The sequence below is a fragment of the Onychostruthus taczanowskii genome, unplaced genomic scaffold (genome assembly GCF_017590055.1).
Source record: "Onychostruthus taczanowskii isolate IOZ18803 unplaced genomic scaffold, ASM1759005v1 scaffold16, whole genome shotgun sequence".
Lineage (NCBI taxonomy): Eukaryota > Metazoa > Chordata > Aves > Passeriformes > Passeridae > Onychostruthus > Onychostruthus taczanowskii.
In genome coordinates this window covers 1,473,903-1,491,937 of record NW_024498795.1, presented here as the reverse complement: position 1 = coordinate 1,491,937, position 18,035 = coordinate 1,473,903, and the positions used below count along the sequence as shown (strand labels likewise).

Sequence of the window (18,035 nt, the reverse complement as noted above, 5' to 3'; positions counted from 1 at the left end):
TGTTGCAGCCAGTGAATGCTGAAAAAAGGAATACTATGGCAGTTTCATGTCCAACAAATGTTATTGTAATTTAAATCTAATGTACAAAGTTAAAATAACTTTTTGTGTTTCATATTTTAACTCTGTTTTCAGAATTTATGTAGTCCTTTACATTTGTATTTGAATATAGAGATTATCCTAAAGTGAAAGAGAGATGAAAATTCTCATAAATTCAATATATAAACCAATATATGAAACTGAAATGCAATTATATAAGTTGTCCCATTCCCCAAGGACTAACAAACAGCAAAAATTACAAAGGGAGAAACAGCAAACAGCTACAATTTCTAATCTAGAAGGGCAGTATTAATCCACTTGTTTATCTGAAATAGTTAAATTAACGGGCCATGTATTTGGCAAGAAATTCTGCTTAGGCATCAAAATGGGCAGGAAGGAAAGGCACCACAGGCATCATCCCTAATTATCCAACTGGCAGGTTTTTTTCTGCATATAACTACCTAACAGCATGAATTTGCAGGAAACACATTTGGTCTCTTTTTCTATCATATCTCGTTGTCAGCAGGGTGATAGAGAAGGGGAAGGTTGCTCTTGACCAGCCTGGAAAAGGTGTCAGCCTCTGAACCACGAAACATAATTGCCCTTTTTACTCGGGGCCAGAGGCACAGGCTGGAAGAGAGAACTTTCTGCCCGAGTGTCTTCTCCTGGCGAAGGGAGAAATGAAACGTCACACCAATTATCTGGGCAGTGGACAGTGTAAGGAAAACTGGCTGCAGCTCTGTGAATCTGCAGCCAGACCCCCAGTTACTGAATGAGGCTGAGGAGGTTTTTTGTGCCGTTGGCCCTGTATGCGGCTGTCACGCTGCGCACCAGAGACCCCAGCACACACGGGGTCCCGAGGTGTGGCTGCAGCACTGTGAAGCTCTGAGCCTTCCCTGGGGGTGGAACAAGGCACTGGGACCTCAATCAGCCTTTGCTTTCAAAGCACAAAGTTATTTGTGCTCAGGACCAATCCCCCAGAAGGAGGTGAAATTGCATGTCTGCAGCTGATATCTGGACAGTGATGGAGCTTGGAGTGATGCCTGGGTGCACAAAAAGCTGTGCTCTGCTTCAGTGTTGTTTTGGTGGTGGGAGGAAGCAAAAGTAATTAAAAAAGTAATTCAGCACATCAAGAATGTTTAAACTAGAGAGGGATTTTGGCTAATTATTTCTCAGCAAAACTCAGTCTGGCAAAAAGCACAACAATGTGAAATAAAATAGAGTATTTTTTAATCAGGAAATTAAACCCTTGGGGGAAAAAAATTTCCAGTTTTTAGGTTGGACCAGGCCGTTCTCATCCAGATGCTTTATATCTAACTTTTCTGGTGCATGAAAAAAACTTGCATCGTGATACAGTCAATTAATATTCACAGTTTGCAGCAGGTGTGCTAACTTCTCATATGACAGTGGGACGTTCTGCTAAGTGCTGTGACATGACAGCAGCTGTGATAAATGGAGCTGAGATATTAAAATCTTTTAAGCAGCAATGGTATTCCAGCTGATAAAGCGCCAGTTTAAAAAAATGGATTTATTTAGAGTTTCTAAGACGGGTAAACAGCCAAAGGAATCCAGCATGACACATTACAGGTGATAAAATGGTTAACGGTGTGTCACAGCTTACTATACTTCCATATATTTCTCTTCATTTCCCTCAATAATATTTAGTACATGCTCTATAAAGCATCCTTTTTTATCAAGTCCCCTTTTAAATGTATGGGCTCTTGAGGAACACATAGTAGAGAAAGAGACAGCCTAGGTGTATGTAATAAATCCTACCTTCTATGGCAAAAAATAATTAAATAGTAAACCTCAACAACATTCAAGACCTACTACAATATTTTTAAGATTTGTGACATTAGATCTTGCATTTGCTGTAAATTATTCTCTAATGCTTAATGAAAAACATTTATGCATGATATTGCTGATGAACTTAAAAAACATGATATGGAAATATGGAAATAGAAGTTGTATGAAGCCTTTGAAAAGTTATATATGATCTTCTCATCAAAAAGTTTTCCACCACCTATTGCTTGACAATATTTAATATTTTTTAAATAAAAATAATATTTAAGTTTAATAATAAAATTAATATTTCTCAAATTTTTAAAAAGTCAACTATATCTCTTTTTTATAATTTATCAAATTAAAATTATTTGTAAAAAGACTCTCATCTACAAATAATATTTGCTGGGGAGAGTGGCTAGGTTATTTTGTTATTTGCTGTTTAGTTTTTTCTAAAAACAAAACTAACCTTCCTAATTTAATATATAATATTAAATGTTGCATATAGTGATGAAAATAAATTAAATAGCAGAATTTAGAGAGACACAGGAAACAAAATTTAAAATAATAATAATTTGCTTTAATAAATATAAATAATAATAAATGCTTTATGTCAGCTAGCATGTTTTGAAAAAATCATCACAAAGTCTACCTCTCTTTGGAAATGCACATTTAATATCATTTAATTTACAGAAGAGTCCTACTGTAAGAACTCTGCTTTCTAGGCAGGAGTCAGAGCCATTACAAGATGATGCTAATGGGAGGAAAATAAAAGAGGTTCTGTTTGAAGAGGTGCTCCCTTTTGTCACTAGAAAAGGACTGTACTCCATCCATGTGCTTTTACCTTTGAGCACAAAGCAGGTAGCACAGTGACTGCTGCTACTGCAGAATAATGAAAAGAGTGTTTTACCCTCTGCATGGCATTCCAGGCAGAAAGATTAGAAAGCTGGAATCCTCCCAGCCCTATTCCTACTACATCACAGGTGGATTGAGCAAGGGACAGATTGTCTTAGTGATTTGATATTGATCATAATTTGAAATTATTCTCACTGGTTTCATAGCTTCCAGTTGGTAAGTTAAAGATATGTGCATATTAAGCTCTTGTTAGGCAAAAATAGGGCATCAAAAGAACTGGAAAGGATTTTGTGTGAAATCACTGAAGTGACTACAGTAGATGTGAAGTCTTTGATCAAAAGGTGATACTCAGTAAATCAAAAACTGAATTCTGCTTTGAGGAAAGGAGGAAAAGCATTCTCTCAGATGGTGCCACTGTTCTTAAACCTAGCAAAGAATGTTATTTGCCTGCTTTACTCAGTTCAAAGTTAAAATACTAAGATAATGCTTCCTTTTCCCTCAACCCACTTCTGGCAAAGGTGCTGTCGCATAAAACAGCATGTCTTATAGAGGTTTTCCTCTTTCTTTTCTTTTCTTTTCTTTTCTTTTCTTTTCTTTTCTTTTCTTTTCTTTTCTTTTCTTTTCTTTTCTTTTCTTCTTTGCTTTTGGGGGGAGGAAATTCAAGATATTTTAATACATCTCTGCTGCTTTTTCAGGGCAATTAATTTTTAAAATGAAGACAAATAATGGTACAAACAGCAACACTGCATTTTGAGTTCCTTGCTGCTAATGCGTCCTCATTTTTGCTCTTAAAATAGCAATTTAGTATGGATAGGATGAGTCTGTAATGGATCATGATGGTCCAGTTGCCTGAGTCATTGCTATTTAGTCATTCTACCAAAGACATAAAAATTGGATTTCCCCTTGCTCATTGCTTCTATGGAAATCCCAAGGTATTGTCTGAGAAACACATTTATAGGCATATTTATAAGGATATGGTTCACAGCCCTCAGCAGCAGGTCTGAATACCTTCTAAAATTTAGATAGCTCCCCAGTCACATTTTAAATTCAGTTCCAGGTTATCCTCTAAGGTAAATGGACAGACAGATTTCACATCCCAGAAAATTTCTTCTTATAACATATGGTTGTTCTCAAAAGGAAAAAAAAAATGCTTGTTTCATTTGTTTTTCAAAGTGAATTTATGGAGCCAGGTACTGTTGTACTGACTGGCAGATATTTAGAGGTAGTACCTCAATTTTTGAGCTGCTTTAGAGGCTTCTCTAGCCTTTGCTGTATTTCATTAAATATTCATTGCAAAGAGACATAAGTGGAAGTAACTAACTGGATCCCATTCTCCAACTTATGAAAGAAAATATAAAATCTTAAAAGAATGCAAAAATCATGTGAGAGACAAAGCTCTCCAAGAATCACGGAATGCTCCCTCTTTTGTGCCTTAGTAGTGCTCATGTCTGCAGCTGCAACACTATATAAAGAAAATTATTTTAACTGCAAGTTCTAGCAATGGGATGTAAATATGGTAATTTTGTGATGCAGAATCAGTGTCCTGAATAATCAGGATAGTGCAGTCATCACTGGTGTGAGCTATAACATAAAAGATTTTAGCTCTTTTTCTGGTTGTGGAATAAATACCCATCTATATTTTTTTAATAGCATACCTTTTTCTATAAGAGTTATCCCACACCTCAGCCTGAGGACTCAGCTAAGAAATGCACATTACTGCTTTGTTCTGTTTAAAAAGTAATGAGTAAAAGTCCTCACAATTTCTAATTTTTAATTATTATTGCTCCAGGGAGGAGTAGGCTATAAAGTCATAAATTGGGAAAACTGGTAAAAGTCATTTGCTTTATGAAATTGTTTTTTAGGGGGGTTGGGTTGTTTGGGGCTTTTTTGGGGGGGTTTTTTATATTTTTATTTGTTGGGGGGTTTAATTTTTTTTGTTTGTTTTTTGTTTTGTCTTATTAGTTGTTGCCCTTTATATTGTCCTCACTCTACTCTTAAAATAGAGAATATATATGTTTAATTTTAGTTTGGCTTTACTCTTGCAACCTGAAGTCAGTACCTCGTACAACGAAGTTTTGCAAGCTGCCATTTTGCCTTAGTGTAAAAGTATGATAACATGTTTCACCAGGTATGGTACCTGCCGAGTTGTCATTTCTGCTGAATTCATACTTTAACTTCCTTTTAAGTCACAGCTGATTTTCAGCTCCCTAAATTCCTATTCATTTGTCCAGCCAGAAAGCTACTTGTATTCTATTATTTACTTCTCTCCTCTTAGAGCTGTACTAGCAAACCTAAAAATTTACATGCAAGGTAATAATTTTTGCAGTGTACATGGAGAAGTAGTACCATAACTCAGGAATACTGTCTCATACTGTATGCTTCCACATTATGTGCTGCTCTGCTGTAATAGGCACTGAAAGGAAAAATAATAGCACAAAAGGCAGCAAGGCTTTTGTGGTGACAGAAGCTGGTTTGAATCTCTTCTGTGTCTGAGCTGCAGCTTCTGGGTTTCACATGCCACTGTGTGATCACCAATAGCTGAAAATTACTGGAGCACTGGATGGTCTAGCCACATGTAAAAAATTCCAGAGATTTCATTCAGGAACTGTGAAGTGGATCCTCTATGTAACTTTTCTTTCCCTTCTACTGCTGATGGGTCTATGCTATCTGTCTTGCTGTTAGCTAAACTGCTACCAACCACCAATATCGGCAGCATTCAACCCTTCTGCAAGATTAATTCATCTTTGTTCACCTCAGCATCTCTTACCTGTGTGCTACCACTGCAGACATTCATAATGAATTTAAAATCTGTGTTACAATTCTTCCCAGTCAAAGCCAATGGCAAAATCGCCATCAGTAAAGTGCCTTGCTTTAATGTCACACTCTTTTCTCTAAATGTCTGTAGGAAGTGTAATTACTTTGTACATGTCATGTTCTGATATGATTGCTGCTTATTGTCTTGTGCTGCGGGCATGCTTTTTTTGTCATTTCCTGGCTTGCTTTAGTAACACTTCACTAACAGGCAGTGAGATAGGACAGGATGAATGTCATTTAAGATAGTGATAGTTCTCTACCCCTTCCTGCTTCAGCAGACCAGTCAATTGGGTTTGTCAGGACTCTCTTCCCAGCAGCTGGAATTGAGGAAATCTTTTGAAGGGACTGCTGCTGAGCTGCTCAAACAGCTTCTGTGAGTTGAAAGGCCACAAAAGGAATGCTAACAGAAAAAAAAAAACATCCTCAGCTAAAGAATGGGGAAAAAAAAACAAAACACAGGACAGAATATTTACAATTTTAATAATGATCTTCCAGGGAGGGCACGTGGGTGGCACTTTCAGTGGTTTTTACTATTATAATTGGTTTTCATATTCTGTTTATTTGCTTACTGGGGGGGAGGTGGGGGGGAGATGGGTGTGGAAGGAAGTGCCTCGGTTTAAGCTGTTTCTTCTGTTGTCTAAAAAAGGAAAAGTGACTCCTCCCATCTCCAGAAACAAGCAGATCAAGTTCCTTGACACCCCTTACCAGATTTACCTCCACTCATTTCCTCTACTTTTACACGAGTGTGATAAAAATGGTCCAGTTTGTTCACACTGAATCACAGTGAATTCCCTTTCAGGGAAAAAAAAAAAAAGCAAAAGAACATCACTTCATCCCTCAGTGAATTAGAGCCATTGTTTTTGATTTCCTGGTGGGTAATTGAAGGCTTTTACAGCTAGAAGAAATTATTTATAGAGTCATGAAAAATGGATTAACTTTCTTGAGTGCTTCATTGATGTTTTAGACATCTACTTTATTCCAATTAAACTTCTATAATCTAAAAATCAATAAACTTCTTTATTTTAGAGAATAAATTATAAAGGAAAATAATTTGTTTCCTCTCTGTGAACTGCCTTATTGCCACATATTTTATATATGCAATCTCTGCAAGGAACAAAAGAACTCAGAGTGCTGTTACACTCAGTACAGAAAGAGACCTTTCCTTTATTCCATCCATTTCATAAACTCTTCCACCACTTGCAATGGCTACTACCAAGCACCTCAAAATATACCTCAAATATATGTCATGAAATCAATTTCTGTATTTTTTGTGTACTGTGCTTGTTGTCTCAAGTCTTATTAAGGACAGTCTATAATTTCAAATTGCACTTAAAAAAAATAAAAGTCCTTTCTCCTTTAGAATTGGTGGAGAGGTATGTCTTCCTGCCTTCAGGTGTTTCAGGAAACTTTTTAACATTTCCAGAGAGCAAATTATCAGCTAATACAATATTTCACTTTTACATGGCATCTATTATTATTATCTAGTTGCAGCTTGAAATAACATTAAGATCTTCTAAAGAATACTTCTAAGGACAATTTCATAGAAAATTATTTCATAGAGACCCCAAATCTGAATAACAAATGGTTTAATAAATGCTTTTAATATATGGGTAAAAAAGTAGACTTTGAAAGGGAGAAATTCTGAAAGCTGTGTTTCATCACTGCATATATTAATGTGAGATCTTCTCTGAATTTTTCTCATTGGTGGAAAATCTTTAGTCAGTTTAAATAGCTCATTTTATCAAATTGGAAAAGGTGTTTTTTATCTCCCGCAAACCACCCTCCTCCTTCTCTTCCCAGCAAAGTACACACAAGCAAGGTTTAATCCCTGTGTTACAACATAAATACAAAGTTCCTTGAAGGAAAGGCATTTTACCAGAGTCCAAGGCTTTTTCCTGTTCTTGGACAACATTGTCTGCAGTTTGAATGTCACTTTGTCCTCAGGGAACTTCCTTCAGTGGAAGTGCAGTAATAGGATGACTCTGAGTTTTGTAACAGAGGTAGAGGAAAATGATCAAAACCAGATGATGAATTCTGCTGCTTTTGTGCAGTGAGAAGCTCTAGCATGGCTCAAACAGGGCTGAATCTGCATTGCAACCATTTGCTGAGGTCATCTCAGGCACAGCTGATGCTAAAATGATGGTCCTGTTACACCTCACTACCATTTCCAACAGCCAGGCATTCCTGCCTCTCTGAAAGGCCCAGAAGTGGAGCAGATCTGACTCCACAGTGGAAACCAAACATGCATAAAACATGTTTTGCAATTTGATTTGCCTTTTTTGTGTCTGTTTTTGATAAGGGTTAGTTTTGCTAACATTAATCTCCCTATTTCTTCAGGTGTGCAAAGAAACTGGCTGGCAGTGCAAAAGAAAGGGCTCAGATGTACCACCTGCATGTCTTAGACTTTGTTTTACATGTGTTTAGTTCTCATGTTCTACTCACATAATAAAATTGTCTTTTAAATATTGTTTTTGTAGAATAAATATCCATTTGTGCTGGTATAAATCCTTTATCCCCATTTTTTCCCTATGTTAAGCAATGTAAGCTATACTGTCTGCCAATTTTTCTCTATTTTTTTTTTTTTCCAATCAAGGCTGTATTTTACTTACATAAAATGTGGTGAAAAACATATTCCCTCCATTCTGTCAGACCAACTTTGCTCTCTGACTGTGTTCTCAGACCTCATGTGCTGAGTTTCATTTTATGGCAATATTTTTTATAGGCTAGTGATAAATCTTTGTGAATGGAGTGTTTATAATGAAAATACTACCAGGCCAGGAAATACTGGTCAATATAAAGATCAGCAGAATTATAACAGCCACAAGATTAAACAGTACTGATCAATCAATAGTTCCTGCAATAGTACCCCCTTTTCAAAGGCAATATACTGTCTCCACATTACACACTTTGTATGGATGCAGGCAATTTTTTCCTTCATTTCACTTTAGATATTCTAATATTAAATTAGAAATTCACTGTTTCACTTCTTGTCTGTAGTATCAGTTGAATTTCATCAGGCCTGTATAGAGTTTTCTGGAATAGTGTATCCAAGGGGAAATGTCAACATGATTTGAAATGCAATAAATATTTAACAGTGACATATTCCTATCATCAAAGTGATATACAATGTATAAATTTGCATTTTTACGTTGAATTTTTCAGTGAGATGCTTTCTGTTACATCAGAGATAAATTTAGGCTTTGATTTTTTAACAATGTATCTGATAAAATCTCTCTTTTGAAGGGGCACTCGGTTTGGCTGTAATAAAAACATGACAAACATTTTGAGGAAGGGAAAAGTGGACTGAGCTAACAAATTGCTAAACCAGGATGATGACACTACATACATAGCTACTAGCTTTAAATTATTCTGGTACATGTACTTTGCAAGGATGTAAAATTAAATTATGCTCCAATTTCTGCCCAGAGATCTACCAGCTGTAGACTGTCATAATGACTTCATGCTCTACCCAGGGGTCAAAAGCAGATAGCCAAGTGTGGAGCTCTACTTGCTTAGACACGGCAGAAAATTATTTAAGAAAAAGTAACTCAATCCACACAATTTCATCTATCCTTCACATTTGGGTTTTTTCACTAGCTTTATATTCTTCCTGCTTTTCAATTATTCTGGGAGCAGGTTAATTTTTTTGGAATATTTTCTTTTGTTGGTTTGTTATATCTCCATGATACAAAGTAAACACTAAAATAATTTCCTTGTTGGGTTTTCCCTAGCTGTTGTCTCTTCCCCCCACTTTAGCCTTTCCTGTATGCACTTAGGATCAGAGCATTCTTTTCTTGTTATTTCTTGCATTTTGCAATTGGATCTCATTCAAACATTCCTTGAAGTGAAAGAAATTGTCACTTACAGAAATTTCTCCTCTATCTTTTTTTTTTTTCCCTTAGTATTACCAACATGGAATGTCTGCTTTGTGAAGTTTCTGTTAAAAAATTCATTGAGTTTTGAGCTTGAATAGGAAAGTGAAACTATATTCATTGTTTATAAAAATGCTTAGTCTTTGTTTACTTTTGTGGTGAATGAAATAAATTTACATGGCACAGGCACAAGTTCAGAAACAGCTAGTATTCTCATTATGAACCTGATTTTGCAACTTGTGTGGGGATGTTTTATATTAGGCTTTATATTGGTTTCTGGTTGACTAAGCCTGTGGTTTAAAGACTAAATTGGGCCACCTTGGACAAAGTACTCAGTCTTTTCAGGTAGCTTTGTTAGGGCACTCATTCAAGATTTTATTTGCTGTTAATTAACTTGCTGACATTTTGGCACATTTTAGTGCTAAACTGCCCACATTTCCTTTCAAAAGCTTTTCCTCAAGTCGTGATGCCTGTATCTTTCAATACAAAACAAAATCCTTGACCGTAGTAACTTCTCCGTACACATCAATTTTGGATCATCTGTGTAGAGGTTCAGAAAAACCTGCAACGCTCCTAACTTATAGCAAGTCAGGAAGAGCAGCTCAATACTTTCTTTAATTGATTTTTTTTAATAGAAGATTTTTTACTCTCACAAGAAAAATTACTGAAAAGAAAGTATTTCATTGTATTACAGAATACTTTGGGTTGCAATATGACGCTGGTCAATGCCAGGCTATCAGGGTTCCCTGAAAAATACTTTTAAATCAATAAACTAAAAATTCAAAGTGTCACTGCAGAAAATTTCACTTCCATAGAATCCATGAAACAAAACTCAAAATCCTTCTTTCCAAGAGTCTTCAGCTGGAAAATGGTGTTTGTTTTGTAGCAAATTTGGACCTCAGCCTAATTTTGTGTCAAGTGGGAACATGACTGAACCTTTCTCGACTGTGTTGGCATAGTTAAAGAGCTGGACTCAAGACAGAGGGTGAGAGGGGGCTGGTTTATACTCCAACATTAGCGCAAGTGCAGAAAGCTGCAAAGACAAAATGAATTAATCTCTGCAAGGACTGGTGTGGTCTTTATATGGAAGACAATATAAGAAAGCTAGCTACAAGCTTATTATGCCTACCTGGACATTGGCTCAGAGCACTAAACTACAAAAATTGCTGCTCCAGTTTCTTTTATTTAATCTCCTTGAAGTTCAGGCACACAGGTCTACAGTTACAGATAATAAATAGAAGAGCACCAGTCAAAGAGATATAATATGTGAAATAGATCCATTTTTCCAAATACATGTCAGATTTTGGCAGCAGAAACATGAGCAAAAATGGAAAAAACTATTGGGTAATGTGAGACGTGTAAATAATTTTCTTTTTCCTGCCATGGGTGGAGATGTTAGGTAGCATGGATTTATATATGTCTCTTCCCTTTATAAACACGCCTAAATGCATTATTAGGAAAAAAAATTAATGGAAATCAATTAAAAGTAGAGATCAAGATAAAATCTACTCATTCTTGAGAAAGTTGTGGTTGATGTTCTAATATTTCTACCACAGGAGCTACATCAACTTGTGATAGTCTAAGTAGGTGCTTCACAGGTTAAGTGCATCAGGACAGCAAGTATTTGAAAACACTTCCCAGAAAAACACAGCAGCAATTAGGCCGACCTGAGCTTCAGTCAATACAGTGCCTTTAATTACACATTTCAAGATACTGCTTTTAAATACCTACTATTTTAGGTAGGGGTACAGATGAAATAATGCTTGTTTTTCCTGTGCATAATATTTACAAGCAATTCACATTGTAGGTATTGAAACAATTTTTCTGTGTTTCAAAATATTGACGTGTAGACACAATCTTCACAAAACTCCAGAATTATTGTGTCAAAATTGAATGTTGAAAATCAGCATATTGTAAATTTGTTGGTCTTAAACTGGCAATCCTGCAGTCTCTTCTACATGCATATGTAAAGCTCCTTCTTTTCTAGAGGAGGACTTGATGACAGTGCCAAAGACTTTTAAGTTAAATAATAGTCTTCCAATTCTGGAAAGTGATATGGCTCTGTAACAAATATGTATCTACTCAAGTACTTACTAATCTTGATGCTGTACAGTTAAAAAGTTACTATTTTTATTTCAAATTCTGAGGAAAATTAAACTATTTTTCAATTAAGAATGGAAAATAAATATTTTGAAAGGGGGGGAAGCTAAGAGTTTGTCATTCATTCTCTTCATATATTTCCTATGTATTTCATTCTCAATTTAAATTAGTTTCATTCAAAAGTATTTATAATAAACAAACTAAACCATTTCCTTAAAAATCTGTCCCAAAAATTAGGTTTTTTGATTTTCTTTCTCCCTTCAGAAAGATATATGTATCTGATGGAATTAAATCCAAAATTATTTTAGAATACATGAGAGTTGGAGCCCAGCTGTGTTCCCTGGAGTTTTTTTTCCAAGTGCAGTTAAATTCAAAGGAAAATTTGTATTTCTTTATTTGGAACTGAAACAGGCCCACAGTTTCACTTTCAATAAGTATATGGAAATCAATATGCTCTAATGTAGTTTATGCTGTTTTTCAGTTTCCATCTGCTGCCTTCCATTGCATCTTTTTTGTGAGTGACAGCATAATAATTGCTGTACCAATTAATGCCCTTCCAATCCAACTGCATCATTACTGCAAAATAAATGTTTTGCTTTGTAGCAGTTTGTCCTGCTATGAAACTTTGCTTTAGTTTTTCCAATCATCTAACAGCAGAGAAGAAAAAGCTGCTTTGTCATCAGTAGCTCAATAGAAGACACTGTATATTCAATACAGAGAGTTGGCAGAATTTTAACTAGTATCAATTTATAAATAGGATAGCAGCAATCATTTATTTTCTGCCTTAAATTAAAGTATCCTTTTTGATGCAATAATAGCTACTTAACTGATTTGAGACCAAAGGTTTTTTGGAGAATTTTTTTATTCTTTATCCAGAATAAAATATGAAGTCTCTTTCTTTGCAACAAAAGCTCTTAGAGGATAAAAGCTTCCATCTGAAATAAGCAGTCATAAAAATTTAGTTCTTTTCAGTAAGAGTTTAATTTTCCCTAGTGGGATTTCAGTGCATACCTACAGTGCCTTTCCCACTCTGTCCTGTGTCCTGACAAAAATACTGCAAAGAGTATCAGAGGTTGAAGCACTTTGCGACAAGCTTCCCCATTCAAACGATAACCTCAGTACAATCTCTGGGCCTCCTCTGGTATAAACAGGAGCTTTCACTGCTGTTGGGAAAGTCCTTAGAGAACACAAATCTAGATTAAAGACTGGTACTAGTTTTGGGAACTTTTCAGGCTCAAGAGTTGCATTTATGTTGTCCAGGGAGAATTGTGTGAGGAAACAACATAGAGCTAACTCCTTCTTACTAATGTTTCATTCTTGAAACATCTGTTAGCTAATTGGGTTTTTTCCACCTTCTTGCACTATCCTGTTGTGCAATGATAAAATCTCATCATCTCAGTTTCCCTGCTTCCCAGACTGCTCTGTTTATTGTGAACAACAGAATTCTCCACTTAATATTTCTAAAAAGAAACAACTGCTTTACAATGGAACAATTGATTCACTTTATTTATTCTTAGCTTGCACTGATTGATTCATAGAAATTTCTTTTGAGCACCGTTTTTCTATAGCATTAAAGAAACAACTATAGCAATTGCAGAACTCCTGCAATCGTACTATCAGAGACTCCCAAATACAAAACACAATACTAATAAAGATATCCAATTGGCTTTAATTTAATTATTTCAATTTTGTGCTCATAATCTTGGAAATGGAAATACCAAATTTTAATTTCAAAAATAAATTTATTATTCTTACCTAGAAAAATATAAATGCATTAGAAGTACAGCCTTTTGTTTGTAAAGTCATCTGTTCAGAGATAAAGAAATCCCAGATGAAAGCTTGCTGTGCAGCTGCAAATGTCTTTATTTTTACCTAATGGCTATCTCATATAAGGTAATTAAAGGCCTGCAACAGAAGCTGAAACATGGGAGTCTCTGATTCTATTAATTTTTAATCACTGTACTGCAGAAACATAAACTTATATTACATCTTGTATGGGAAGAGCTTAGTCATGGGGTTTCCAAAGTGCTCCTGCATCAGAGCTGTGAGCAGTCTGGTGGCGATGGCATTCACCCGCATTTGGTGGCACGTTGCTCACAGGTCATCATTTGCCAAACAAACCATCTGGCAGGGAAACCAGCCTGAGAAAAAACCTGCCATCTCTTGCCCTTGGCTGCTTGTTCCTGCTCCTCAGCTTTGCCAGTACAGAGTTTTGTAGGGCTCTTGCAAACCACATGCCCAAAGTGCTTCAGTCTGCAAAGGAGCTTTGCAGTCTCAATGGCACAACTGAGGGACAGTGAGCAGCAGTGTCAGTACAGAGCAGAAAGGGAACGTTTTCAGCTGATTTTCCACAGAAAGTGTAATGTTGAACCTTACCCACAGGCAGAGGGAAATTTTAACACAGGACTTGTACATCAGAGATGAATGCTCTAACCAATGAACATCAGATGAGAATCCCTTGAATTATTGTATTTGAAAAGAGAAGAGTGACCTTTATTTCATTTAGAAAAGAAAAATGGTTGGCACCTGCCTTCTAGTTAGGAATTTGAATTCTGAATCTAAAACAGAAATATCTCCCAATAAGCAGCAGTAAGGAAGCTTTTAAAGCTTATCCCTGGATCTCTTCTTTTCTTTTTTTTTTTCCTTTTCATTTAGCTTAGTACTGCAAGTTTTCTCTCAGAAGTTGTGATCGATCTACTTATATGTACATCAGTCACTGCTGTTACTAGGAAACCATTGGGTTTTTCCTCTAAAGAATTGTTATAAATAAGCACCATGCCATGAAATAAGATCCTTGAGTATACTGCCTTCGCTTCCAACATAATTAAGATCAGGAAAAATCTAATTTAATGTAATTTACTGGGTTACATTAAATTTTCTTGATGGATCATTCATACCTAATTGCTTTGGACTGCAGCTTCATTTCATTCTATAATCCTGAGAGTAAATTTGAATAAAGGATGAAGCAGGCTGAGTAATACTTATGTTTCCAAGGTCCTGTCCTGGAACAGAAAAAAAACCCCAACTTTTCCTCTGTAAGCCATAGGGGAAAAAACCTCCCCCAGCTCCACTGGTGTCTTCAGGTCATGAAATCTGTGTGAATTAAATTCATCTTGTGCTGACTTCAAAATTGTAGGGAAGAGTTAGTTTTGTGTTCTTAAAAGCCGCTGCGGTACCCAAGAGCTACAAAATCCACAAACAGTACTGTTCTTCTTCTCTCTTAACCTCTTAAGGCCCAAATATGACTGAAGCATGAAACTTAGAAAGCTGTGCAACTTTAATCTTTCACTGCAAATACTTTACCTGTATCTTTAGTTTCAAAATCCTTACTGCTGACATAAAGTGTAACTTTGGAGACACTGCAGTACCTAGGGCTCCATAAGATTGATCGGATGTATGAATCTTAAAATAATATTTAGGAATGAAAATAAAAGACTCTATTATAATATAGAATTTCCAGTATGTGATATGCTGAATTTTAACAAAAATCTGAAAAGTAACCTAAATTTTGGAAATTTACTGCTTAGCAGTCTAGAGTCAACTTGGAACCTTTGGGCTATTTTATTATTTTGCCACCATCATTTTCTTATTCATTTATTGCAGTATATTAACATAGTTAATTGGTTTTTTTAAAAAATATGTTGAAAGTAAATATATTGCCTAGATCCATTCTTCCCAAACTTGTAACTTTTCTATTACCCATAGCTCTCCCATTTCATTTGCACCAATGTCCTCTACTCTATTTGCTATTATTTTCATTGGCTGATGTTACACTGTTCAGCTTGAACCTCAACCAGACCTCTTAGACCTCTTGGCTCTGTTATGTGTACCTTAATCTTTTCGATCTGTCTTTCTTCTATTTCACTACATATCCTAGCAGTTAGGAGAGAAAAACTCTCCTCCTTAAACTCTTTGCTGCAGAATGGCAAAAACTAGCCCTGTTGTGACATTTAGCATCTACAAATTTTCCTTTAAAGAACAGCAAGGGATGTGTTGGCTTTTGGAAATGAAAGACCTGAATTTAATTTTCTTTTTAACCCTAATAGGTTCAAATTCATCTTCTACCTTCTAAGACACTGCCTAAATTCCTTAGCTAGAAATTAGTGTATTAGGGGCACTCTTCATCACTGTATTAAAGCTACACTCTTCTACAAAAGTAGATTTAAAATTAATAGTACAAGATACAGCAGATGACACAAATAGGCCTGAGTTTACGGAACTCTGTTAGTAAGTCTCTTTACTCCTGCTCATTGTCACAGGGATTGTTTTATACTCTTTGGATAAAATACATGAAGAGAATGAAGGAAAGTTATAACTTGACATACTTTATTTATCTTTATTAGTAGGAAAGAGAAAAATTTTGCATAGGAAATCATGTGCCTGGTTTAGCAGTTCCTTACGGCATTTAAAAGACATATGATTCTTCTTCTGGGTAAAAGAAAAGCAAAATCTTACTTCCTGAGAAGGAAATGAGGCAGATTTGGAACACAAAATTAAAATCTAGAATCATGAATCTTCTCATGTTTAGGTTTGCATTACATTAAGCAATAAAGTGACAGTAATTGTGATGTAATCCCAAACAAAAGTAAAACATGAATAAAGGCCTTATTTAATATCATGGTTAAAAGTTGCTCAAAGCAATAAAACCTTTAAGACTGTTCACAAACATTATCACCTACTGTGTAGCTCAGAGCTCACAGTCACCATAAACTTTAATTCAGTTTGATGTAAAATCTTCTTGAAGCAGAAAACATTTAAACCTTTCATGTCAGTCAAGTTTTGGTAGCCAATGTTAATTTAACCCAATGAATGAAGAGTAAAAATACACATTAAAAATTCATCCTGCTTTGTACTGTGAGAGGGATTTTATGATCATTAACATGCCACTCGGAATTCTGCTTTTATTGTCTTCGTTGTCACTAAGATGTACCTTTTATTCCATTTTTCATTTAGTAGGATTTTTTTCTGTCTTGGTCCCAGCATTGCTCTGGTAGTCTCATGTTCAGGGGGAGCCGTGGGGTTTTTCGTGAGGAAGTCAGTAATGTGTTATGATCAAACTTTTCCAAATGCAAGTGAAGAAAAGTTTTCCCAAGTCCGGTGAACAGCATCCTTGGTTCCAGCACTACTGGGCCAGCTGCTAACTGTTTTGAAACATGCCAGCATGAGCTGAATTCTTTAGTATTTGAGTCTATACCATTGCAGCTATTCTTTAACATCTCTGTGGTTGACATAAAAATATGATTTTGTGTTCCTACAGGTAATAAGTGTATTAAGATATTTTTTTAAGCATTGTGTAAAACCATTTTAAATCCAAGCTTCAATATACATTTCCAAAAAAAAAAAAAAAAAAAAAAAAAAAGATACATTGCACAAAGATATGCATTTTGGAAGTTTGTTTTTTGTTACCTATTAAATTTCAATTTCAAAAGAAAATATGAGGTAGGAAAACTATCAGGTTATAGAATTGGGTCATTAGGGTTACCTCAGTTTCATAACTGGCTTTTCACATGTGCTTTCCCATCTTGCTGATTAAAGCAATGGTTATATGAGATTTACAAGCCCATCTGGAAAAGTGCACATTCTCCTCCCAAAGAGTATTCTCCCATGTGAACCATATCCTACTGCCAGTTCCTTTTGGAATTACAGTGGTGCTATGCTTACCTGACAAACTGGCACCATGTTCAAAGACAGTACGTAAATGAAATGGGATTTGTGGGACTAATCCCTTTGAAACCCATGGTATTACCTTGATGGGCAGCGCTTCAGGTAAAAGAGATGTGCGCTAGTTGTTTGTGAGCCCTAACTGACATAACTAAGACTTATTAAGCAGAAAATACACAAATGTGACACTCTGAAATTTTGAAAAATAATTCTGCCCCTAAATTATACCTGAGTTGACTCTGGGGCCTTTTGCCTTGGCTGGGAATCTATCAGTCACGTGTGCCCTTAGCCACAGGGAATGCCCTCTTCTGCAGCCGCAGAAGGGCCCGATGAAGCACTCTGCTCTCCAGGCAACCTGGCACCATGGGACAGTAGGAAGTTAATCCACTGGAGTCTGTGTCCGTGGTGAAATCTTCAAAGCCCACTTACATCCTGAGTGTTCATGTCTCTCCCTGCTCCAGGTCACAGCCTCGGCTCAGCAAAGGTGTCCCGGGCGCAGACATTTCCCAGCTACCCGTCGGAGCAGGGCGAGGAGCACCAGCAGCCGCTGTCGCTGGCCAGCAGCTACGCCTTCAGCTACGGCTCGGGGCTGGTGCAATGACAGCCGGGGGCTTCCAGCCCACATGGACAGCTGAGCCTGGAGCCTCCCGCCAGGACCGGGGAGCCGCTGGCCCCCTCTGCACCCACCATTTGCCGTGAAAACTGATGCCTACCAGCTCCAGCTGGGGCGCCGCCGATGCGGAAACCTGGAGAGGCGGCTTCCCCGAAGCAGAGGCTAAGTCTTTATTTATTTATTTTGTATTTTGCCGTTCCTTTTGTCGATATGTTCAGAAAGGAGAGGGTTGGAGGGTTGGGGGGAGGGAGGAAGGGGGACACGTCTGTGTTGTAAGAAAGTGGTGGAAACAAATGAAACTG

The 18,035-nt window shown here is 36.5% G+C and overlaps 1 protein-coding gene across 1 annotated transcript in view; it reads left to right on the top strand.

Moving 5' to 3' along the window:
• DOK6 (docking protein 6) overlaps window positions 1–17,790 on the top strand; it is a 239,576-nt gene extending 221,786 nt beyond the window's left edge. Inside the window, exon 8 of the mRNA XM_041399372.1 lies at window positions 17,582–17,790. Within this exon, the coding sequence (XP_041255306.1) occupies window positions 17,582–17,721 (140 nt within the window). The 3' untranslated portion in view covers window positions 17,722–17,790. The remainder of the gene's footprint in view (window positions 1–17,581) is intronic.
• Window positions 17,791–18,035: the final 245 nt, after the last annotated feature.